Source organism: Falco biarmicus, chromosome 4, assembly GCF_023638135.1.
Source record: "Falco biarmicus isolate bFalBia1 chromosome 4, bFalBia1.pri, whole genome shotgun sequence".
NCBI classification, from domain to species: domain Eukaryota; kingdom Metazoa; phylum Chordata; class Aves; order Falconiformes; family Falconidae; genus Falco; species Falco biarmicus.
This window is the reverse complement of record NC_079291.1, coordinates 47,335,567-47,360,995: the sequence shown is the minus strand read 5'-3', so window position 1 is coordinate 47,360,995 and position 25,429 is coordinate 47,335,567. Positions and strand designations below refer to the sequence as shown.

At 36.9% G+C, this 25,429-nt stretch overlaps 1 protein-coding gene across 15 annotated transcripts in view; it reads left to right on the top strand.

Moving 5' to 3' along the window:
- PARD3 (par-3 family cell polarity regulator) overlaps window positions 1–25,429 on the top strand; it is a 459,181-nt gene that overhangs the window by 238,249 nt on the left and 195,503 nt on the right. For all 15 annotated transcript variants that reach the window (XM_056335022.1, XM_056335029.1, XM_056335028.1 and 12 more), the window contains 4 exons: window positions 9,588–9,713; window positions 11,100–11,482; window positions 22,287–22,426; window positions 23,980–24,108. In XM_056335022.1, coding sequence (XP_056190997.1) covers window positions 9,588–9,713; window positions 11,100–11,482; window positions 22,287–22,426; window positions 23,980–24,108 — 778 coding nt within the window. The remainder of the gene's footprint in view (window positions 1–9,587; window positions 9,714–11,099; window positions 11,483–22,286; window positions 22,427–23,979; window positions 24,109–25,429) is intronic.

The window sequence follows — 25,429 nt, the reverse complement described above, 5'->3', positions numbered from 1 at the left end:
AATGCAAGTTTACTGACTCTGTAGTTGGAGTGGAAACTAATGGAAAGGCTCTGCTTGAAAGGAGTTAGAACTGTGGGGTTTTAATAGAGTTTCTGTTGTAATCTCATGGGAAATTGGGAGTATAAAGATGTTTCCTTTCGCACTCTTAAAAACTATAATTGGCTGCTTTAATATTTATGCAACATTTGCTTGCTCACTGTTTAGAGCCACAAGTTCCCAAATAACAGCAGGAGTCTAAACTAGAGGTGTCCTATGCCTGTGCATGATAGTGGAAGAGGAAACAATCATCACAATTTCAATGTTTTGTGTTGTCCCATCTGTTGGGTTTAAAATGAAGTAGCAAAACCAGTTGAAACATTCTGATTTTGGTGAAGGTGAACCTTTTCTATTACATGGCAGGCTGGAACTCCTGAAGTTGGATTGCTTACAAAAAAAAAGTGTAAGGAAAGTCCTTTACATTAAAAAATATAATGTGGGGGACTATATTAGTAAACAGAATGCATCATCTCTAATGCTTACTTTGCTGTAGTAGAGTTTTAGCATTTAGGGTCATTAACATCGTCTCAGAAAAATAGTTTTAACTTTTGCAGTAATTAGTGGGGGATTTGAAGCCTTTAAGTATGTTGAAAAATGTTAGTTCTTCAGGAATATATGCAAATTTTATTCTGGTCATGCATATTCTAAGTATACCCTGTATTTTCCTTCTTTAAGGAAAAGGGGAACAAACACATATTTTAAAAGTAATCTTTGATTACACATGAAGGGGTGTTATGTTTCCACACCTGTTGACCCAGCAGCATTTTCAGTTTAGTAATTAGGAGCAAAACTAACTTGCTATACATGTATACATATCTGAAATATTAATATCCTCTTTTCAGAAATGATAAATGTGTTTTTCCTTCTATACTAAATACCTTAACAGGATTGTAAACACAGAGGAATAAGAACTTTATTTGCAGTTGTTACTTTAAACCCAGTGCTTTCATAGCCATACTGATATGTATAATGAGAAAATGTAATTTTTTTAATTTTAAGGCTACTTTTTCTGAGGACCACAAGTTTGAAGAACAAACTTCTGTAAAGTGGTAAATGATTCTATTCATAATCTGAAATTCAGTAAATTCAGTGTGGGGATGGGAAGGGCAGGAGTGAGTGGTACTTCAAACATAAGGTCAGAAGTAAGTTCCATGATGCTGGAAATGCTTGAAATGTTCACACAGTTATCTGGGATTTAGACAGTGTGAAGGCTAAGAAAAAGACTGGTTTAAGAATGTTGGCTGGCTACTAAGTACTTTTTAAATAAAAATGATGTTAGAAATGTATATTTTCAGATTTTGGATGAGAATTTAAACTCAGATAAAATTCACTTCCAGGATGTTAATGTGGTTGTCAAGTCTGAGGGCAAGCTTAAACTGTTTATACATAATGAGAGCACATAAAATGAAAAAAACCATAAACACAGAAATAAAATATCTCACTTTTTTAAAAGGATGCTATCTACATCAAGAGCTATGAAAGATTTTTAACTCTTTTTGTCCTGATTTTGGGATTATATGGTGAAGTTTTATTATCAGAAAGCCAATTTTAAATATAGATGTTTAGAATCAGGAGCTACTTGAAAACAGAATTCTATTACAAGGGAAGTGATTTTTATATTAAAATGTATCTATTTTTTCTTCATAATACTGGAACTTCCCTCATTGAAAAGTGAATGGTACGTGCAATCACTGAGTGAGTTTCATCTCCCTCCCCCAAAATAATTGGCTGGAGAGGGGACATATTTGGGTCCATGTCTTCAAAGTGTGGAGGACTAGACCTCAGGTATTTCCGAAACATTTCTCCCATGCTTTCTGTGTTGTAGTGGAAGAAAAGTAGAGTGCATTGCTTGGTATTGATGATAAGCACTTGTGTTGTGCTGCTGCTGTACTGTCAGCTGTGCCCACACCTCTACATGCTTTCACTGGGAACAGTGACATTTTCTCCAGCTGCTTGCAGTGTGGTCAGGGAAAGGAATGCACCCACCTGCAGTTCTGGAGTGCTTGATGGTGGTTTTTGGTTTCTTTCTAGACACCCCCCCCTCTTTCTTTTTTTTACTTTTTCTTCTGGTCCCCCAGCTCTTTTGAGCAAATAAGATACGCTGGTTCTCTTTTTGCTCAATTCAGAGAGAGAGCAGGTGCTTGGCAGGGATTCTCTTCTGCCTATTTGTTTCTTGCTCTAGCACATGGCTGCTCTTTGATCCTCCTCTCGCTGCAAAGCATAATGCTGCACGCTAGAGTGAACTAACTTATTTGAGCAGGTGATCTGCTCAATAGAAAATTAAATATACAAAACCAAACACAGGACTTGGTAAAGACTTAGAGGGATGTCCAAAAAGAAAAGATCTAGTGTATCATATAGTTTAGTCCCTTGGCCCACTCTTGGTTTATATTTGCTTGGTGTCCAATTCCACTTATGCTGTGTTTTCAATTATTTTCTTCTAGTCCCTTTCTTTTGCTTTTGAAAATGTTACTCAATAGGCAATGTTACTAAATCAATAAATCGGAAAAGTGAAAAAAATGTAAAATGTACTAATGCGATTCTCCCTTTTTTCCCTATGCAATAAACAGGGGCCTTCTCCTGCCAAAAAATTCCCCCTTCCCCAAAGCAAACACCCCCAACCTCTAAAAATTGTATGCCATAACTATGTCTATTTATATTGAGGAAATATTTGACTTTTTCATGGTCTTGTGAGGGTTTGGGTTTGAGTATGATCTGTCTTCAGTATTGGGTTTTGATCTTGAACAAAATCTGTAAATATCTATTCTTTGTCATTATAGATGCTACTAATTATTTCTGTTCATAGTAAACAAGACTTTTTTAATGAAGAAAAAAATCTTTTATTAATTCTCTGGGAAAAGTACTATCGAACTGTACAGACATGGTCAAACTTTCGTCTGTGGATGTGATTCCTTATTCTGTTTTTACCTCTAGAAGTTCATCAGTCCTTTATTGGCCTTTTTGATTATATGCTTTGGATAAGAGTGTGTTCACCTTTTCAAAAGGGAGGAGGGGCATACATATTCATCACCTTATGGTTGTGTTTCAAAATAAAAGTTTTGTTTGCAAAACCTGCTTGCACATTTTTGCTATAGCATAGATGCAGTGCTAAGAAGAATAGGAAGAATGAAAATGAAAGCAGAGAGAATGACAGAATAGGAAGTGAACAGAAAAGTTTTTAGATACAAGTAGAGCAAAGAGGAAATGAATGAGAGGAAAGCACAAAAGGAAAGAAAATTCTAAATCTGTGCAAAATTGCCTTTAGCACTAATCCTTCCTTATTAGGTGCCCATAGAGGAGAGCAAGCATTCAGTCCCTTAAGAACAGCATTTGAGTAGTCCTGTCTGATAGGGATGTGATGTTGATGCATAAATGGGGTTGCATCAAGTTCTCCTCTGCAAGCTTAAGAGTATTTCTAGCGTAATTTACCATTATATGGCCTCTTCTACTTTTAAGAGTCTTTGAAATCTTCTCAAGCTCTATACCGTAGCTGCTCTTCCAAAATCCTGCTATGTCTGTCTTTGGAAGGAGATTGAACTGAAACAAGGAATATATGAGATTACATTAGAAATCTCTGTGAATAATGATATGGAAGTTACAGTCCCACAGTCCCAAGACCACTGTGATGTCTACTTAGTAAAACAGAACAGAAAAGGATTTGTCTATTCATCTGATAACCCCATAAAGAACATCCATTAAGAAGTATCAGACATGTTACTTTGATGCAGAGCATTATGTAGGGCTCTGCCAGCTGTTCTTCCTATGAAGCATGCCACAAAATCCATGATAAACTGTACAGCTAAAACCTGGCAGCTAAAAATATTTGGTCTATGTTTCTATGCTATATATCCTAAATGTCTTTAAAATATAATGTCTTTACAATAATAAGGAAGTCTCAGAAGAATGGGAAAAATAAGAGACTGAATTATATGGCTTTTTGTCAGTTTAAATGACAGTTTTAACAGATTTTATTAAAACAATGCAAAACCTCAGATGAAGGTAGGCATTGATGTATACACAATCCCTAAACTAGAAAATTGTTTGTATGTTTTTGTGTTCTGTAGTTTTTTATTTTTTTTAATTTTTATTGCTTTTAGTGGAAGTGTCCTTAATTTTCTAGAGTTTATAAATCACTTCATATTTCACTGTAAAAGTTTTAGTCTTAGTCTGTTACTCAAGATACAAAGAAAACTAAAGTAATAGCTAGTGGCCGTTGTCTACACTGAGAGTCCTTAATACTGCCTTCAAGGTGCCTCTCTAATGATCGTATTCTATTTGATCATCTAGGAGTTATGTGTTATCTGCATCTCCATTTATTCCTCTCCTGCATTTCCAGCCTTTCAAATCTCAAAGGTAGCCTTGGTTTTCAAAAACAACTGCATTAGAAAAAGATTCCCTGTGGTGTGAATGTATCGTTCCCTCACTCTTTTAGCTGGATTCAAGGCTTTCTTTGTCTGATCTCAGCCTTTAAAAAGTTATATGAACTTAATTTGAAGTATTATTCGAGGTAAAAAGCCGAGGAGTAGTTATGAAAGACTTGAAATGGGTTCTGGACTTCAGGTATGAAAACTGAGAAAGTTATTTTAATGCCTTCACAGTAGCACTGTGATGTCAATGTAGTGCAAAGAAGTTTATGTCCAATTTAGCACTGATCAGCCACAGTAATTTAACTTGAACAAACAAGCTGATTTGCCTACTCTAACCTCCAAATCTCAGGAAATTTATACCATGTTTATGTTCCCGTAGTGCTTCTCAAAGGTCTTTCATGGCATGAAACCACTACACATCAGATTTTTCAAGCAGTCCTTTTTTTTGCCCCTTAATCTAGTTTTTGTTTTTTTATGTTAGTGTCTTTACATAAAACATCTAAACTGGTTATTTTCTCTTCTGACTGATTTGATTATATTACAGTTAGCTTACAGGTAATAGGTAAATAACTTCAGTGTGTAGGTACAACAGGCGGTGATGGCCAAATCATATTCTAGATGCTCAATGTAATATTTTTATTACTCTTATAGTATTTACACTGTCAGTTTTTATTAAGACAAATTATAAACATTTCCATACAGCTGGATGGCATGTGGGGAGTTCACAATTTCAAAGAACTACCCAGACTAACTCAGGCAATTTAGATGTCAATAAAACATTCACTGCTTATTTCTAGTTTTGTCATTGGTTGCAATTTATACTGAGAACTGAAATGTTAACACATGTAGCTGAGTTTATTTTAATTGTATAATTAGAGTAATGAACCTTGTGGAAATACAGTGGTGCAAATGCTAATCTAATCTGTTTACATTCCCAATTAGATATTTAAAACAAATACAAAGATTGAGCTCTGTGCCCTAGTACTGTTTCCCTTCTGTCCCCATGACAGCTAACGTTAGTCTAAAATAGTGCAGCTACCAAATTTCCATTTATAATTATTTTTTCGACAGTGTTTTAGACTTGCAGAGTGTCTTGCAGAGGTTCACACAATATTTGATCTTGTTCTTAAAAAGGTTATAGTTTAAAATTTTTATAATGGAAAAATTTATCTTAGAAAATGCATTGGCTTAGTTTAACTGGACGTGATTAAGCAAATTCAAATGCACTCATATATTTGTATGCTACATGGTTGTTTTTAAATAAATATATATACTGACTTCTGTATTTTATACTAGAATAGTTTATGGGCTTTCAAAATTATGTTTTCCTAATGTAGGAAACGTAATAGTGAAACTGTAGTAGAGCTGTATCTCCACTTATCAGGATTAATGGTGGTGGCATACAGCAGGGGAAAAAAAAAACAATTAGTTTTTAGGTTATTGCATATTTGCAATATCAGGTCTACTCAGTTTATCTCCAGTTACTGCAACAACAAACATGAATTCCCATAATGCCTTTTTTAGAGTCATATTCTTATATCTAACCGTAATATGTTGAAGAAATACTGTAAGAAATTGATAGGCTTTTGGTACTGATTTTCAGGGACATGCATTTTCTGCAAGTTCTAGGAGAGTTTATTCTGCTTTGCAGAACCACATTCAGGAAATTGTTTCTGGAACTGTGTCTAAAGGGATCCTTTGCCCCATGTCTTTATATTAAAAACTTAAGTAAATTAAAGGGCACGGTGAGGATCCTGATTTCAGATTTGGCTCAGGCTGTTCATCCAGCCTTGAATCTGTTCTCAGTGACTTCAGCTTTATATTCCTTGGTTAACCTAGCTCTAACACTTGTTACAAAGTAAAATCCTCATGAGCACCATATGTTGTGTCTGAGATGAGCAATCTCGCATTAGTAGAACTTGTAGCCTTTGTTTAATGAGATTATTAGCAATTTTGACTGGTAGTTTATTTATGTGTTACATTATTTTACCATTGATTAGGATTGCTAATATTTTTACTAGATTTGAGAGTTTAGGTGAAGTAAATTTAGGAAATGACAAACCATGTATAAAGATGCATCTTATATTAATAATTTAATATAACTTCAGAATGCAAAATGGTAGCATCATTTCAAGTAAAATACTATACAAAAAGCATTGATAGACTAATTTGTAATCATAAATACATGGTGATATTGGGATGAAATCATTATTTTGTATAGAGTGTTATCATAGTATTAATTTGGAGTGTTGTACTTTATGTAGAATATGTTTTGATATTTAGTATATTGCTATTTTGATATTTTTTATATTTAACCATGTAAACAAAACACCTGTTGCAGTTCCTGTGTATGCTCACAGCCAAGTATTGCATGCACATTCAAATTCTGAATTGTCTTTGGGCATTACAAAGCACACCTGCATCAAAGTGCTGTTGGGGATGAAGGGAAAGAAAAAAAAAAAAAAAGAGTAGACACAATTCTTTCCTCTTCTCCTCAGATATTTTGGTGGTTTTCTCTTAAATGTAGCATTCCCAATTTTATTTTTGCTTGCTTATCTCTTCCTCACTGAGACATGTCCTCTTCAGTAACTTCACTGTGCAGATCACACATTGTCTCCCCAGAGAAGTTCAACAAATCAGAAGTGAAAGTCACAAAGTTGTTTTCTAACCATCAGTTTTGTATGTATCAAAACTATAATTCTGATAAAAATCATGCAGTGAAAGCATACAAGTCTTTTTCCTTTTTATTAACATTCATTACTTAGTGCTTTCTGCAACTAAGGATGTATGCATATTTTTATATAATTATCATTTTTAAAAATCTGAGACTGTCTTCAAAGTGTGTTTTAGTGAATAGAAGGAAAAAGGGGTTGAATTGCTATTTTGAAAACGTCTTTTGTTTTACTTTCTGTGACAATATACCTTCATAATGATCAGCAAGTTTTAGTACAATGAATGGAGCATGATGTGGTCATTAAATTAGTGCGTGACTGTTGGGGAGTTTTAGAATTTTATGTCATGCAAAGTATGAGGATGGTGGGAAAGGCAAACAGCAAACCATGTAAAATACCTAGATAATACAAGGTGTTTCACTACTTTGGTGATCAAGGAAAAAAAAAAAAAAAAAAAAAGGAAGAATTGTTTTTGCTTTGGGAAATTTGGGAAAATTGGTTTTGCTTTTTTTTAACTTCTCCTTTTTTCATGGGAGATGCTGGGGTGTTGCAAGGAACTTACAAAAGTTGGAACTTCTAAAAGTTGGAACTTCCAAACCCAAAGGATATCAGCTTGGGATGGGGAGGGATAGGAGACACTAGTTTTGTTTTGTGGGTTTTTTTTGGTTTTGTGAGTTTGGTTTTTTTGGTGTTGTTGGGTTTTTTTGGGGTTTTTTTTTGGGGGGGGAGGGGGTGTTGTTGTTTTTTGAAATGCATGCATTCTAGAGAAATGATACTTTAGCTTTATGGAATCTTTCTGGTTCTTGTGCTCACCAATGCTATTGCAAAGAGACAGATTGCTAATTGCAGCAGCTGAGCTAAAGTCAAGCCCAATCACAATTAGCATCAGTGACTGTGCCCAAGCAGTCCATCGGGAACCAAATAAGAGTGGAGGTTTGCCTCTGATGGGACACCCCCACCCCTCACCCCACCCCCGGAGAGGTCAAAGGTGCAGTAGAGGTGTTTGTAAATTACTCCATATCAGGTGGAAACAGAATAGTATCACTTAAATGTTAATGTCTGACTCAAACATCATTTGATGATTTGTGTTGTCATAATGCTTTATGTTGTTTTTCTCCTCACAGTCTGTCTACATGTACAGATCCTTTCAATATCATATCTTAATGTCTCTAGGTGGTTCCAAAATGGAAATACTACTAGGATCGTTTCTCTTACTCCTTCATCTGCCTTGTAGGAGAAAACGTATGACTGTTCTGTAAAATATATGTCTTATTTGCATATGTTGATGATAAATTGGTAAATGAAGAATTTAAAGTGGAAGAAATAAGTTAAAAGCTGATTTTGCTTTTCTGACCCGTTTGATGAAGTGCTCGAGTGCGTATATAACTTTCGAGCGCATGAGGAGTCCTTTTAAGCAACATTGACTGCTCATTTACTTTGAGGTATGTGTGAACTGAAGTGCTACGATCACTGAAAGTTTTGCGCTAAAAGACATATGTGGTCTTGCAATTCCTGCCACGCAACCAAGTATTTTTCACGCCATGCCTTGAAATGACTTCTGAAAAAGTAATGGTGTTGACTTGGATGATGTGAATTTGACCCACTGATACATCCTGTGGGATTTCAATGTAAAGCTGATCTTCTTTAAAAAAAAATCAAGTGCAGTGTCGATGCAAGAATAATCCTGAAGATTGAATCCTTCTTCAGACCTAGAGTTCAGGTATAGAAACATCATTGACTTTTCACACTATCCTACCTCAGAAATCCACTCTTCAGGATCCATTTCATAATTTCAGGTTGAACATTTGTTTACCTTTTCTTTCTAAGAATGTCCTTAAGGTGACACTGCGGGTAAGCACTAGATAGAAGTGACCAACTCATTGCACAGAGGCTATCAAATGGTAGCCAATTAAGTTAAGATAATATGCTGAATTAAAAATGGCATATAAGTTTTTAATTTCCTCTTTGCCGTTTAGTAAAAAAGTTATGGTTTAAAAATAAAAGCATTCGGTTCACGTGAATTTCTGGAGTCCTCTACCCATTCCCTTCATTACAGGCTGCTTGTTTTGTGAGATGACCCCGCGTTTTGCTTGCATAGAGGCAGTAGTGATGGCTGCGATATTCTCTGCTAATTCAGAAGTTTAAATTTTAAGTTGAACCAGTTCAACTTCGGTCAACTAGCAGAAAAGATGCCAACTGTCAGATGTGTGGTGCTTCTTGGAGCTTTTACTGCTCAGAAATCTAGGCCTTTTGCAAGAATGGATGTGCTATCATCACACTGTCTGTTCATTCTTATTTTTAAATGACATGCTTGATTCACCTAGGCTTTTTGTTTCATGGATAAATGAAAATAATTCAGGTAAAAATTATTTCAAACTATGGTATCCTACTTCAAGGTAAAGATGGTTTAAAATTTAGTTTCTATAGTGGTTATGATAAAATATTAAATCAGTAGGATTTTCTAAGCTGAAAATTGTTTAAACAGTATTCATTTGTAATCTTAATGTTGCAGAACCCTGGGGCTGCTGGTGAAGCGATTGGAGAAGGGTGGAAAAGCTGAACAAGAAAACCTTTTTCGTGAGAATGATTGTATTGTCAGGATTAACGATGGAGACCTTCGGAACAGGAGATTTGAACAGTAAGTGTACTTACAATGTATTAAATTGCAGTATTTAATCTTTAGTACTGCACCTTGCTGTAATTTGAGGAAAGCAAAAAAAAAAAAAAAGTCTAACTTTGCCTTTCTAATAAGGAAACAATACACCAAGGGACGCGAATGTTTTTTAATTAGCCAAACTATGAAAAATTCGGGATAATATATTGTCATTAGAATGTATGCACTTCTTATTTGATTGTTTTTGCACATTATGGAGTTTTTCTTCTTGCACTGCTAAACTATTTGTCCTAAAATTCCTGCATGTCTTCTGTTTTTATACTTGCAATGCATCATGTTCAATATAAGTGGATAGCATAGAGACTTCATTTCTAAAATTTTAAAAATAGTTGTGGTTTTATATGTGTGAGAACTAAAGGTACTATATACAGAAACTTCCTGGAGACGTTTGAGAGATTGTAAGTATTTGTGCAGTGGATGCTGGACTTGGTAGAATCACAGAATGTTAAATCAGAAAGACTTTTAAAAATGACATCAGCTTGTAGTTCACAGATATTGAAAGAGAAAGCAGAAAAGAGGTATGCAGAAAATTAGTGATTTCAAAGATGATAATACTGTTCTGAATACCCTAACAGTTTGAGGGTCCAAGAAATATCATTTATTCTGATCATCCTATACTTAATATACAGTTGAAATGTGTTTTTTTTAATTTATTTGGCTCTAACCTGGATTGGAACATGACCCTGTACCGTATGGTTGAAAGCAGCTTTTTCTCTGCTTGTCCTGTGATTCTGAATCACAATTTGTTAAGCCTGAGAAGAGACTTTTTGACTTTGTGTACTTTGGATCATGACCCTAGAGCAACGTCTGTCAGTGCAGGCTTAAACATTTTTTTTCCCTGATTTCTTAATGTTGTATTCTGAAAGCCTAAAAACTTCAGAAAAGCATAAACTAGACTTTTTGCAAGAACTGCACATACTTTCAGCAAATTACGGAAATACATAGTCTTTGTATAAAGTGTAATTTTCATTCTAATAATTTTGTTGTCACTGTGATTACTGTTATCACAATTATTGCAATTATCAAGGTTCAAAACAAAAGGACACTGCAGTCCTGCCATAGGACTGTCTGCATTTTAAGACTGTGGTTAATTATTTTGCATTTCCGAATCCAGTATTTGGTACATTAGTTGTTAAACATATTTAACCATTTTGTTTTCCCCTAAGGAAATAAACCGTAGCAAAAAGCAGACCAAGTAGACTAGTGAACAGATTCAAGTTTTATGGTTTATGCTTGAGTGCAATGTGTCTGTCAGCTTGTGTTGCTTAATTAACATTAGTAATTATGCTTATAATGCCTTGTAGTCTGCCAGTCCTAATTTGCTAATTTTCTGTTAATTTTGAAACCTAGAGCACAGCATATGTTTCGCCAAGCCATGCGTACGCCATTCATTTGGTTCCATGTGGTCCCTGCGGCTAATAAAGAGCAGTATGAACAGTTGTCCCAAAGCGAGAAGAACACGTACTACTCCAGCCGGTTCAGCCCCGATTCCCAGTATGGTGACGGCAAAAGTATTAACAATTCTGGACTTCACACATTACAAAGAATGTCTCGAGCGGGTAACCAGTCCGATCAGACAGACTCCTACTCGCAGCTACCTCATAGTGTGAATTCATCAGGGAAACCACCCTCGGGCCTGGTACCGTCACCTCAAAAAGTTCTCACCTCCACTGCAAACAGTGGGTATAACACCAAAAAGATAGGGAAGAGGCTCAGTATACAGCTGAGGAAAGGTAAGGCACTAATACACTCCTCATATAGCATAACATATATGTGTGTAGTGTATGTATGTGTGTTCAGTGCCGTTGTATTGGGCAGGGTAGCTTGCAGTAGCGGGGGATGTGATGGATTTTTGAAGCCAAGGGGCTGACTTTTCCCTGATAGCATGCCCAGAAGCCCAGCCATACACTTGAGTGTGTGCAGCATGTTCACAAAAGGCTGTTTTGAAGAGCGCTTTTAACATTTTCTGTCTCTCCGCTAATGGAGAAGTGCAGTACATGCTACAAATTCTGTTGGCCAAGACCGAGGGACTCGTGAACTATATAATATGAATAAATAAGGCAAAATGACCCATATTCTGTACTTAGTTATAATGACTTTTCAAACCGAGTAACTGTGTTTTTTCCGTTAGATTTTAAGTGTGTGCTGGATCCAGTTGGTAAATTGGACTTTCTAATTTCCAGCTAAAGCTTTCATTCCACTGAGTTGTGAAAGTGTGTGTTTAAATGATTGAGATGTAATGTGAAATTTCCTACCGTGGCCCTTATGCTGATGTCATTTGAATGGGCGTGAGAGACTAAGGGCAGAGGAGCAAGTGGTTGGTCCTTATCTCAACATCTGTGTTATATGTACATATGTAGACACATTGCTACATCCCTGGAATTTGTATGATGTGTTAAATGGCCTAAGTGAGAAAACGTGGTATTTTTGTGTAGTTACTGTCGCGACGGAGGGAAGACACAGTCACTCAATATGAGTGATCAGCAGACTTCGTTTATTGTACCTTACAGTCACCTTTTATGCCTTGTTATAATTAGCTCATACATATTACAAAAGTTAAGCTCATTATTGGTTAGTTGCCTAAATATCAAGCCCGCCCCTAGTTTCTCTTCTGTAGTTATCTGTTCCCACCTGCAACATTCTTTTCCCTCCGAAATCTTCCTATTATGTAACAAGAACAGCCAAAGACAGTGTATTTTTGCTTTTTCTTCAGATAAGCTGAGAGCGATGTGCATTTTTGTCCAGCCAGCTGGACTATGTCTATGTGACCCTTTTCAGCTAGCCAGTTATCCACAAGTTACCATCTAGACACTTAAGATAATCTGAGGTACAATAAAATGACATTTAGATGCAAGTATTTCTTAGCTTTTTGGGAAATAATTTTTTAAAGGATTATATGAGCTGGAAGCTTTATGTTATTAAAATGAGCATGTTTAAGGTTAGATATAAATTGATCTCCAGCAGGAAGAATAGGTTTTACACTACACAGCAAGAAGTTTGCCTATGTGACAGTATTCTTTGTGAACTAAAACTTCTTTCATATTGGATGTGCTTAGCATTAGTAATTTTAATTAAAATTTTTTATCAAAAAGTATTGAAGACAATGCATTGAATGCTTGAGATTTTACAGTTTCACAGGTACCAGGCTATTTGTCACCTTATCGGTGTGCTTTCCTTTCTATGAACTTCACATGAACCACCAGATTGCTTCTTTCTGGTTGCTGAATTTTAAGCTCTACAAACTTGGATGACATAAGGTTGAATTGACAGTTTGCTTCTGTTGTTGATGGTCCTTCAAGAAATTCTTTAGGCCATCAGCTCAGATCTGCCTGCTTGGAAAAATCTTGTTGGCGCAGTAAGGTATCACTGTGTCTACAAATATGGTCTCAGTCACTACAGTGATTTTTACCTTTTTTTGTGTGTGTCCGTAGAAACCTGTAGAAATATCACTGGGAATTTATGTAGAAGAATTCTTAATCAGGAGTGGAAATATGCATTTCATATAATTTTAAAGCACCAGGAAATGAATATAGAATGTGGGAACACAATGTTTTTTGATGAAACAAATGTGGAATTCTAGCTGCTCATAAGATATGAGAATATAATTTTGATGTGTTACGGATGTTTTTGAGGTTACATTTTGGTCATCTTGCACTGGATACATTTTCATAAATACTCGCCCCACTTCTATAATGTCATTTAGCTTTGCTGGCACCAGTATATTAAGTGTTTCTGGATTGAAGGAGATGGGTGCTACCTGTTAACTGAAAGTGTTCTGAAAGATACTTTAACATCTATTTCACACCAGAGAATTTTGATGGCTGTTACACTAGTAAAAGCTTTGAAATCCATATTTAGAGTATATTTCAGAGGTTTAGAGGGGATCTTTGCTTGTAACAATTTGCTTCTGTAAGAATAGTACTTACGAGGAAATGACATCTAGCTCAGATTATGGACAGACAGTACAGCAATGTACTGCATTTTCTGCATGGTAATCTTTTTAATTTTTTTTTAAATTGTGTTTAAGGAACGATACTTTTTTGTCATTGCTGTCTTTCACTTGTTAATATTCACTGTAGAAAGAGGGATGCTGGCCCATTTTGGCTTCCATTTGATCACTCTGAGAACATACATGAGGAGCAACAAATGAAGCAAAACACTTAAGGATGCCCCCAAGTAGTTTGCTATAAATATGAGTGCAATAGGGATGTTGATTGTCTTTGATTATTTCTAATGAAGGATGTTGTAATAATACAGGCGTTATAGATATTTAACAAATGTGTTCTCTTTGTAGCTAACAGGCAGCAGTTATTTCACCAATTACCATCATTAGATTAAAAACTCCTTGTGGGGTGCATTAAGACACGCAAGCGTGTAAAGCTTCATCTTGAAATTCACTTTTGATTTAACCTGTGCATTCTGGTTACTGATGTAGTATATGAGAACTGATGCTTTTTCAATACTGACAGACCTCCTTTATTACAGCCATGTTGCTATATATTGTGTGAGCTTTACTATATAAAATGACATGGTAAGATAACCCTACAGTATGTGCTTCTGTAATTATGATTTCTTAATATTTATTGCTGTTTTGGCATTTTAAAATAACCTGAACTTTCATAAGATTTAGCTGTTTAATAAAGTCAGAAGAGAAGGTCAGTCATATGTTTCAGTCAATGCAGAATGTTTGTTGGCTTTTTTTAGATGAAAATGGATATCTGTTTATCTTTCCTTAAAGGTCAGGGCCTGAACTTTTGGCATATAGATGTAGGGGTTATTGCTGATATTCTAATGCCATTAAGGCTGTGTAACAGTCTAGCTTAATAGCTCACACAAATTAAGATAGTGCAAGATGTGACATTGAGCATATGTTTACATATATTTTGGTGTAAGCTGATACAAAGGAAGTATAAATAAATAAATACAGTTCTTCACAGCTAATAGATAGAGAAAATAAGAACATGGATATAACACCCAGTGTCAGGAGAAATTTTGACCTCATATACACTGGGACAGTTCCAGAGTGTTTTTTTTCTTTGGTTGCAAGAGTTTGAGCCAATGCAGTTGAGAGAAATTTAGTCCAGCACTTATAAATAATAAACAACCAATTACACAACAGATCATTCTAAGGCTTAGTCTTTGAGCACTGAGTAGCTCTCAACATTTAGCCTGTTACTCACTAAGGCATTCAAAAGACTGCTTTTCAACTGGGCATTTTATTGCTCAGATTTCATATATACTGGGTTTGACACTGCTGTACTAATACAAGCCTGAAGTACTCAGTCTTTAAATTAGTCTCATTTTATTTGATTGCTCTTAAGTATAATGCCTATTGCTTCAGATCATTTCCATCTGTAACTACATATTTGTCTAGCTAAATTAAATATATAGTAGTTGACGTAAAATTTCAAAACTGAGCTCTTGTTTTTTGTCAGTCCTGCTTCCACCAAATATTTTCCTGGTTTTTGTCTGAAGCGTTCAGTGTATCAGGGTTTCAGTCCACATCTCCTCGCTTGGAGAGGGCAACTTAACTACTGTCCATGGGAGTTGCGATCATCTCTCCCTTTTTGGCCCAGAGAAATAGTAATAAATCTTGCAAAATACTATAGCTTCAAGAGAAAGAAAGCAGTGACACAAGTGCAGGATACCTGACTGGAGGAATGCTATAGGAATCACCGAGTCCATCACAGGAATGTTGTAGCAGCCGTGCTCGAGGAGATGGTGACTCCTGAGAGGAAGGAGACACCTTTGTGCAGTGCAACGGACAGAAATGGTTAAATTGTAGATGTGAGGAGGATTATGAGACTCATTGCTCTTCAGAGTTTCTTGTTGGATTCCTGTTTGGCTTGCTGGCCCTTCTGTGGTTAATCATGCTCAGTCTTACATACAGAGCCGAGCTTAAAAACTGCAGGTCCCACCAGGTGCCTGGGCGTTCAGGGTTATGGCGTGGTGACACCCAGCCCTGCCACACACAACTTGCTTTCTGCAAGAAGTCATAAGAGAGTCATTACAGCCACAAATAAGGTGCCACGGATAGTTTGGGAGTACGCTAATTTAAAATTGCATCAAGTTTGGTGTGGAGTAAAGCATATATATGTATGTGTGTGTGTGTGTGTGTATATGTGTGTGTGTGTATATATATGTATGTATGTATATGTGTATATATATATGAATGATTACTTGTTTTACTTGGGTTTAAATAGCCAAGCATCCAAGGCAGGGCCCTGAACTTCTCTGTAAGATATCCTGCATCATGTATCTGAAGTGTACAGATTTACATACATTTTTCATCATACTCTCCTGTTTTCCCACACATTATCTTGAGCCAGACTTTGAAATGACATTTTAAATTTTTATTTAAAATTTCTTTTGAAGTTGTATGTTCTCTTAGACCGATTTTAGTATTCCTTTTCAGATGCAGTAGGGGTGGTTGTCACTTTTGAAATGAAGCATGTAGATTCCTAATTACTTAAGTGACCTTGAGAAATGAGATTCAAAAGTGACGCAAATAATTTTGGGCATTGTTAGCCACTGAAGAAATATTAACTGCATCAAGTTTCATCTTTCCATTTAAAAAAAAAACTTCTGATCACTACTTATTAGCAGGCTGTAGCAAAAAGGGAAGAATGTTTCTATTAGGTTGATCAAAGATCTTCTTGAGAGTTCTGAGCTTTTCTTGGAGAAAAAAAAAAGAGTTGTTCCAAATCACTCAACTACATAAAAATGGGCATACAATTAATTTGATTGCACATGTGGCTGCAGAAATTTTATGGACAGCTCAGCAGTCAGTTTTCTAAGCAGCCATTTGCATGTACAGTTACTTTGACTACAGATACACAAATTCGGAAAATATAAGGCTCAAAGTAGGAGCAGTAAAATAACTTTTCAGGAAGTATCTAAAATAGGTTAATTTAGTGAAGCTCTTGACAATAAGGAGAACATACTTGCTGTTCAGCTCTTGCATAAGGTCCAGTCCTTAATAAAAAGTGCTTTCTAGTATAAAATAGTAGGATAATTGTTTCAGCAGTCATCCATCCATCCGTGGATCTCAGGAAAGACTCTACTGTCAAAATGCAGGAGCTTAAAATGCTTGGAAGGAGAGTGTCTGCTCTGATTATTGTCAGAGAGTGCTTGGCCCTTTTGCTTAGTTTTATTGTAATGTTATCTCTCTCCTTATTCTGGATCATTTTATAATAAAATAGTTTCATTAAGTGGGGATGCTTTATTTTGTAATTTTTGTGGGTTTGTGTCACAAATTATTTAAAAGTGTAACCAGCTTCCCTTATTGTTATAGGAAAGAGCGAGCTGTGTTCTTTTTCTTCCATGAAGAATCAGCACTTTTCCTTAACAATCCTTTATTTCATCTGAGGACTGTGCACTCACATGGGTTTTCCATATTGAGGTTATTTTGAAATGTGCTTTGCTTGTCTTGCATAATTAGTAACAAATATAGTGCCCAGTTGTCTGGTTATCAAATATTTCCTATTGTTTCAGAAGTGAGATTTTAATTTTATTTTTTAAATGTAGGGAGATCTGTACTGAAGTACCTGAGAACTCATCTGCATTTTCTTAAAACAGAGGAGAAAGGAGACCATGACTGACTTCTACCTCTGCTTGCAGTCCTGAAAGGGAAGCTAACTCTTAAGAGAAGTATCTTAAGAAGTTGATAGTGTAGGTTTCAGATGTTCCTTAGTGGGTCTCTGAACGAATATCCTTTTGAGAGGGACATGAAAGTACTGGAAGCAGTGCAGAGGTGATGCTTTCTTTTTGTCTCATGTTCTGGCAGTATTTCTATCCAGCAACACCTTTTCCTGCTGAAAATGTAGACCTGCAATTGGTGTTGGATGAGGAGCACACAATTTTTTCGTGCAGAAGAGCCTCAGAAAGACAGAAATGTTATGCTAGACACACTCTTTCTACAATCAATAATCCTAGCATTAGTAAGAAACTAAATGCTTCTTCTCTGGGAGATAGCAGAAAACCTAACCACCTTTAGTGAGATTTAATAATTTTTTTTAATATCTTGTTAGTTTATGATCAGGTTGATTCCAAATAAGATGATGTTCATTTTGAATATATCTATATCTATATATATACACACATATATACAAAATTAAATTACATGAAAGTGCCCACCCCCCTTAATGCTCTAAGAAACTTTTTCTTCTAAAAACCTGAAGCATCAAATCTGTTCCTCTTCCGTTTGTACAGTGTAGTTCCTTTACTATTGTAACTGCCCTTTTTATTGACCTAAAACTACTTTATCTTCAGCTCAGAGCTTGCTGAGCTCTTGAGGGTAATGTGACCTTAGAAGGTGTGTTCAGCAACACATTGAAGAAGGACAGCTCTAGCTTGTTGAGAAAGCTGCTGATTTATCAAAGAAGCCTAAGAATTTGAATTCCACAAATTGGTAATTTTTAAATGTTATTATCACTCAGTGTAATTTGGTTGTTGGCAGAAATGACAGCTACAGAGGGAGGAAGACATTTTCTATACTTGCTCTCTTTAAAAACTGTAAGAGGTTGAGTTAAACATAGCTCAAATATAATCTAGACCTTGCAAAGTAAAGCTCCTAGCTTTGAGTAGGATGACTCCCATGTTTTCAAAAAGATGAAAATTCCTTCTGTTTTCTACTCATGTTCTGATTCTGCCTGTATGTTGTCCAATTTCTCCCATATTATTAGTATAAATCAGAGATACTAGACAAGCCTACAGTGTATTTGCACAGTTCCCTCATTACTATAATGCATTACTGTATAACCTAAGAACTGAAAATATTTTGGCAGGAGGAAGATGTTAAGATCTTTTATACATTTCTATCAACAGGAAAACTGAAATGCATGGAATAGAGGTAACTACATCAGTTATGTGCATAAAAACAAACCAAAAACCCAACTAAAAGCAATCCAGTCACAGAAGTCTTTTTTTTTTTTGGCATCAGTCAAATATATCCATTTATTTCCCTGTCCTGTTAACTTCTAATTTACTATATAGTAAGCATAGGAGTTTATGAAGCTGTATTATACAGCTAAGGGCATTTATCTTTAGTGCGTGGATAGTAAACTGAAGTAGAGAAAAGGTAAAAGGAAGATGACACCCAAAAGCTGCCTGATGCAAAGCTGTACAGGGCAGCATAGCAAAACATAGCTCAGTTGAGTCCCCTTCTTTCCCCAAGTAATTAGAAATTTTTTTTCTGCTAAAATCTGGGCTGAGCATGGATTTGTGGCATTCTGCTGGCTTTGGTAAAGGCTTTCTGGAGATTTGACAGCAGAAAATGCCACAGTCCAAATTTATATCCTGCATGCATTTCAACTTCTGTTTTTTCCATGGGGATTTTAAGTGGAGTGTGTGAACCAGACATCTGTAATGATGCCATAATAAGGCTATGGGAATTAAGCTTATTAATAATGAAATGTTGTCCTGGGACTGCAGTCATGTTCTGATTTCTAGTTTAGAAATTTTAGCAGATAAAATCTGTACTCAAAGAGCAGTATTCAAAATGGATCCTTAAAATAAGAAAAAGATAAATTCCATAACAAGCTGAGATGTGACTTAAAAAAAACTTATACAGATCATCTTCACATGATGTTGCAAAGAGTTAAAGAGCTTTATGAATGTTTGAAGCACTGTTCAAATTATGAGGTCTCCAAAGTAAAAAATGGGTGTTATAAGAACTACTATTTTTTTTCATCTCTGTGTAATAGCACTGATAAATTTTATATCAGCCTGAAAGTGGATGAAGACTTTCAAATTCAAATGTCCGTTTTTCAGCTATTTTGAATGCTGCTGAAGGAAGGGATGCTGTCTCATGATAGTTAGCCTAGAGGAACTGATACAAATTTCCTGAACTGTTTGAGCTGCGTACACTTGCTGTGTGTACTAGAGGACTTAGATATGTTCAAGATGAAGATTTTTAGAGGTTATGTCACCCCCAGCCCTGTCACCTGTGTCAGTCTACTTCTTAACATCATTACCATCTTGATAATAAAATATATTGTACTAAACTTTAATCAGATGTAATTGTGCAGATATCAGAAATCTGTACGTAGACTACTGGTGACTGTATTGGACTCCTCTTTCACATGTGAATATTAACCTGCTCAATAAAAAAGCAGACTTAGCAAATGAACACAGGGAACAGCAAGAAATCAATTCAGGCTTTAACCTTGTGGTGGGTTGACCTTGGCTGGACACCAGGTGCCCACCAATCTGCTCTATCACTCACTTCCTCAGCTGGACAGAGGAGAGAAAATATAATGAAATATAATGGGTCGAGGTAAGGACAGGGGAGATTGCTCAGCAATTACTGTCACGGGCAACACAGACTCAACTTGGGGTAATTAGTTTAATTTATTACCAATTGAATCAGAGTAGGATAACGAGAAATAAACCCAAAACTTACAACACCTTCCCCCCCACCCCTCCCTTCTTTCTGGGTTCATCTCTACTCTGAAATTTTCTGCCTCCTCCTTTTGAGCAACTCGGGGGACGGGAAAAATGGGCGTTGTGGTCAGTTCATCACACGTTGTTTCTGCTGCTCCTTCCTCCTCACACTCTGCCCCTGCTCCAGCGTGGGGTCCTTCCCATGAACTTCTCCAGCATGGGTCCTTCCCACAGGCTGCGGTTCTTCACACACTGCTCCAGCCTGGGTCCCTGCAGGGTCACAAGCCCCGCCAGCAGCCGTGCCCCAGCGTGGGCTTCTCTCTCCACAGGGCCACAGGTCCTGCCAGCAAACCTGCTCCAGCACAGGCTTCCCACGGTATCACAGCCTGCTCCGGGCATCCCCCTGCTCCGGCGTGGGGTCCTCCAGGGGCTGCAGGTGGGGATCTGCCCCACCATGGGCTCCCTGGGCTGAGGGCACAGCTGCCTCACCGTGGGCTTCACCAGGGGCTGCCGGGGAACCTCTGCTCTGGTGCCTGGAGCCCCCCCGCCTCCTCCTGCACCGACCTGGGGGGCTGCAGGGCTGCTGCTCTCACATAATCTCACTCATCTGCAGGTGCTGTTGTGTAGCAGGTTTTCCCCCTCCTTAAATACTTTATTCCAGAGATGCTCCCACCATCATTGATGGGCTTGGCCTTGGCCAGCGGTGGCCCCATCTTGGAGCTGGCTGGCATTGGCTCCATCAGACATGGAGAAAGCTTCTAGCAGCTTCTCACAGAAGTCGCCCCTGTAGCTCCCCCACTACCAAAACCTTGCCACACAAATGCAATACAAACCTCAAATGTTTCTGTAGTTGTGTCTTTCACGTAGGTTGTGTTCAGCTTCCCAGGCTGAGGACTGTTGCACAAAAAGTTTGGCTTCTGTCTTTCCCTTTGATCTTATACAAAAAAGTATGTTGTGCAACTTTCAGAGACCATATCTGATATTGCAGAGTTGTAACTGCATGTTGCCTTAGTAGGGCAGATTAAATGTAGGTTGGGCATGCATATGCCTAGCTAGTGCATTTGAACTGCAGGCATATCTTGACAACCTCTGAGATGTTTCAAATGGAAGTGGTAGATGCTGATGGTCTGTCAGGGATGCTCTCTGCTGAATGGCTGTCTGTTTTCATGCTGGACTATCTTCAGTACAATACTGAGTCATGTGCAGTGTAGTGGGGAGAGGGTGGGTTTTGATGTGGTGTTTCAAAGGTTGTTGATAACACTGGACAGATTGCATCAAAGAGAGGATCACAAATGAACTTTCTGCATAGTAGGAAAGGCTTCTTTTGTCCTTTCAGCTTGTGAACCCCAGGTGTGGTCCTAAGGTACACTTCAGTAACCAGTTGTGGGCATAATTTCTCAAGTAAGAGCAAGTCTCATTTGTCATATTGCCTGGACCTTCCCTGGATTTCTCCACGTCATAAATGTCTCTGTTTTGCCTCAGTCAGCCAACCGTAGTCAGTCACCTGGGAGCACAGCAGGACCTCAGAAGTGGCAGCCTGGCTCTGCTCCCTGCCTGCGTGGCAGAAGGTGGGGTGGAACTCAGTGAGAGCCGGGGTGAAACCCTGGGGCAGAGAGGCTGTTGACAGAAAACAGCTCGAGGTCCCTCAGAGCAGAAGAAATGAGACCACTGAGCTCTGGTTCTGTCTGTCACATGTTGGTGTCCGTAAGTGAGCTGACAAAGCCCCATGGCTAGTAGTGTTTGCCGACTGGCATTGTTGATAGGGTTGCAAAAGAGAAAGAAAGGATCATTGACAAGATCCAAATTGACAAGAGGGAAGACAGTCATAGGATATCAGATATACTTTGTTCTGATTCCTTGTCACTCATCTCATCTGAAATAGAAAGTTGGAAATATGGCAATGACTTGGAAATTATCAGAACAGCAAGTTGCAAGAAGGGGCTGCTGAGCCACCTGTGCCAGACTCTGTGCTTTAGCTATAGCGTTCCTATATATGCCTTTTGTTTCTTCTTTTGCTATGCAGTAATTCTTATATCTTGCATATGTATTTTCATGGATTGTATCACTGAAGTATACCTACATTCTGTTGGATAGAAATAATATGTAATATAAAATGTGCATTTTAACAACTAATATTCTACATTCTTTATGCAGGTACAGAAGGCTTGGGATTTAGCATTACTTCAAGAGATGTCCCAATTGGTGGCTCTGCTCCAATTTATGTGAAAAACATCCTTCCGAGAGGTGCAGCTATTCAAGATGGGAGACTAAAAGCTGGAGACCGATTAATTGAGGTGATGAAGTGTTACATGTTGTTTGTGTTTTTGAATGAACTCAAGCAGTAGTTAACTTCCAAAGGCTTTTAGTGGTTTATCTTATAGGAAAATGTTTCCCTCTTCTTTTTTGCCTTTTTTTGTAGCTTTGGGGTTTTTTGGCTTTTTTTTTCTTTTTCTTTTTTTTTTCTTTTTTTTTTTTTTTCCAGGTAACAGATCAAGGGCTACATATTTTCAATTTTAAGAGCTGGACCCAGACATACTATAAAAACATGAGTTTGCATGTCGTTATGTCAATATAGTGGCATAGTCTTGCATTGCTGTTTAGGAATAAGTTGAAGGAGAGCCATTGTTACCTAATAAGTGGCATTAAATCAGCGTGGAGTGACAGACCAGAAATTATTGAAGGTGTTGCCAAGCACGGAAGACAATAGGCTGGAAAAGTTTAGTGAATTAACTGGAAGCGACAATATAAGAGGAGAATAGTGCTGCAGCGAATCAAGGCCACATCCCTCCTGAAGGATGTCCTCAAGGGAGTTAAATTTTCCTTAGATAGATGCACAGCAGAGATCTTGCTGCAAATCTAGCTGGAGTGATATGAGACGTTATCACCCACAGCTCTTCATTACTGTCCTTAAGCCAAATGACACTGGAGGTATAGCTGAGACTGTAACTTCTTCTCAGTGCCCTAACTTCACTTTACTGCAAAACTAGCAAAGTCAGCTTGAATTGTTGCTGGAGGGATAGGCCTCTGTAATTACTGTAATTCAAGGTAACCCAGATGACTTGGGTAGAAGGGGACTGAGAAGAATTTAATATTACAGCTATGGTATCTCAACAGTGTGAGCTGTGATCTTTTATGAGGGGAAGGAAAAAGAGGTTTGCTGACTTCTTCTGAGCAGCATGCTCCTTTGTTCAATGTCGTTAGTTGATTTGCCTTGCATTTCAGGAATGTTTCTGAAGGTCAAGCCTGAGAATACACTATCTTTCTGTGGCTTCCCCCTTACTCAAGTTAGTTCATACAGTGGGAATTTTACCTGTATGTTTTCCATACCTGTCTGTCCTGTTAAGTGGTATCTGGAGGCCAAGGACTTGGACTACTGAACAAAGTCAAAGTAAAGAGTAGCTACCCCAATGTTATTTGGGGGAAAAAAGTACTTTCCACTTCTGACACAATTTGTTGTGCAAGATATATTTGGAAGATATGTATAACACCAAGGCATGTGGAAACAGGACCAGTTTTGGATCATGCATTGATTTTAGCAAAGGATTTTAATGCAGAAAAATGTAAAAAATACTGGTAGATGGGTTTAGTTGTCTTTAGATTATATTGGAGTATACAGTTGCTGCTAAAAAGGAGGGAAATTTAGCTGTCTTGCTTGTTATTTATAGGTAAAGATTGCATGTTTAATTAGTTCTACCAAGTAGAAGCTCTATTGAGCCAATAAGCAGATTGCTTCAGTGAGTTTTTTTTTAATACTGTCCCATGTGCTTAATGTGATTTTTCAGTATAAATTTGTGCTGTTTTTCCAGTTTTGGAGTCTTATCAATTTCTAATACTTCCTTTGTCACAGGTAAATGGAGTTGACTTAACAGGCAAAACTCAAGAAGAAGTTGTGTCCTTGCTGCGAAGCACCAAGATGGGAGGGACCGTTGGCCTTCTGATTTTTCGACAAGAAGAAACATTCCATCCAAGGGAACTGGTGCGTAAAATAGAGAGCAGCTAAGAGATTTAGATGAGTATGAGCAAATGATTTGATCTTGTCATCTGCTAGTAAACATGCATGGCCAGAACTGAATATAAGAAAAAGAAAAGAAAAAACAAACTATTTTGCTTTATTTAAAACAATTTTACATGGATGTTTTTTATTCTCTTTGAGATTTGCTATTGGAATTAAATATTTGTTGATAATGTATAAGTGAGAGTTATATTTTGAGTGAAAATGTTTATTGTAGAAGAAGCTATCGGATGGACTTTATTCGGATGCATGCAGACAAGTAGATTACTTCATATCTTTCGTATGGACAAATCTATGTTTGAAAGCCTGCCATTTGTCCCACTACCTGCTCACTAAAATGTTTTAGAGCATATAATATTACTCCAAAACAGGATATGGAAATATCTTTCTATCAAAAAGTGGAATATATAAGAACTAGTAGCCTCTTTTGAATATAAATGCAATCTCTGTGGAATGGAAACCCTGCAGTTATTAATTTAGCAGGGCAATTGAGAAAATGTTTCTGAGGAATTTACATGAAATGGAAATAAAATGCTGTTTCATACTGTACCTGCTCCGGTTGCATAGTGTATACAGATATTTCTCTGATAATTATTCAAGATAATTTCTGTTATGAAAAGGTAGACTGTGAATGTAGCAGTCTTACTTTGTTCTGTATTCAATTAAACTGCTGAAGTTATTTATTATTTGTATTATCATAGCTATAGGTCTAAAAATAACTTATTTGGCTGCATTATCATACAAAGATAGACATATACAAGTTGACAAATATAAGTATGATGAATTGATTGCTTCATTTTTCTGTTGGATTTGTTATTTTGACTGCAAAGAGAATGAATTTTTGTTTGGCCATTTCAAGACAGTTAACATTGGCCTTTTACTTTTCAAAACTACAGTAAAACCTAGGAAGTCAAAGTGGCAGGCAAGGTTGTAAATGAACCGTACATTTACCTTAATATTCTTGGAACATGACTTCAGGTGCTGAAGTGAAACTTGTCTTAAAATGAAGAGAAATGAACAATTGGAAAGCATATTATGCCCTACCTTATTATGGAACTGTGAAAGCAATCTGTTTATAAGTTCCTATGATGTAATTTTCACAGTATTGCTATCTTACATAAAGGTGAATGAAAATGCTTTTAAAATTTTTCAAATAAACTTAGAAGTAAGAAAATGTCTTAATTTTGTCTATATTATTTCTATAGTAAAATGAGGAAGTTTTAATGCATAATTTAACTGAATATTTTGTTTAATTATAAACAAAGGTATGTGAGTAATGCAGAGA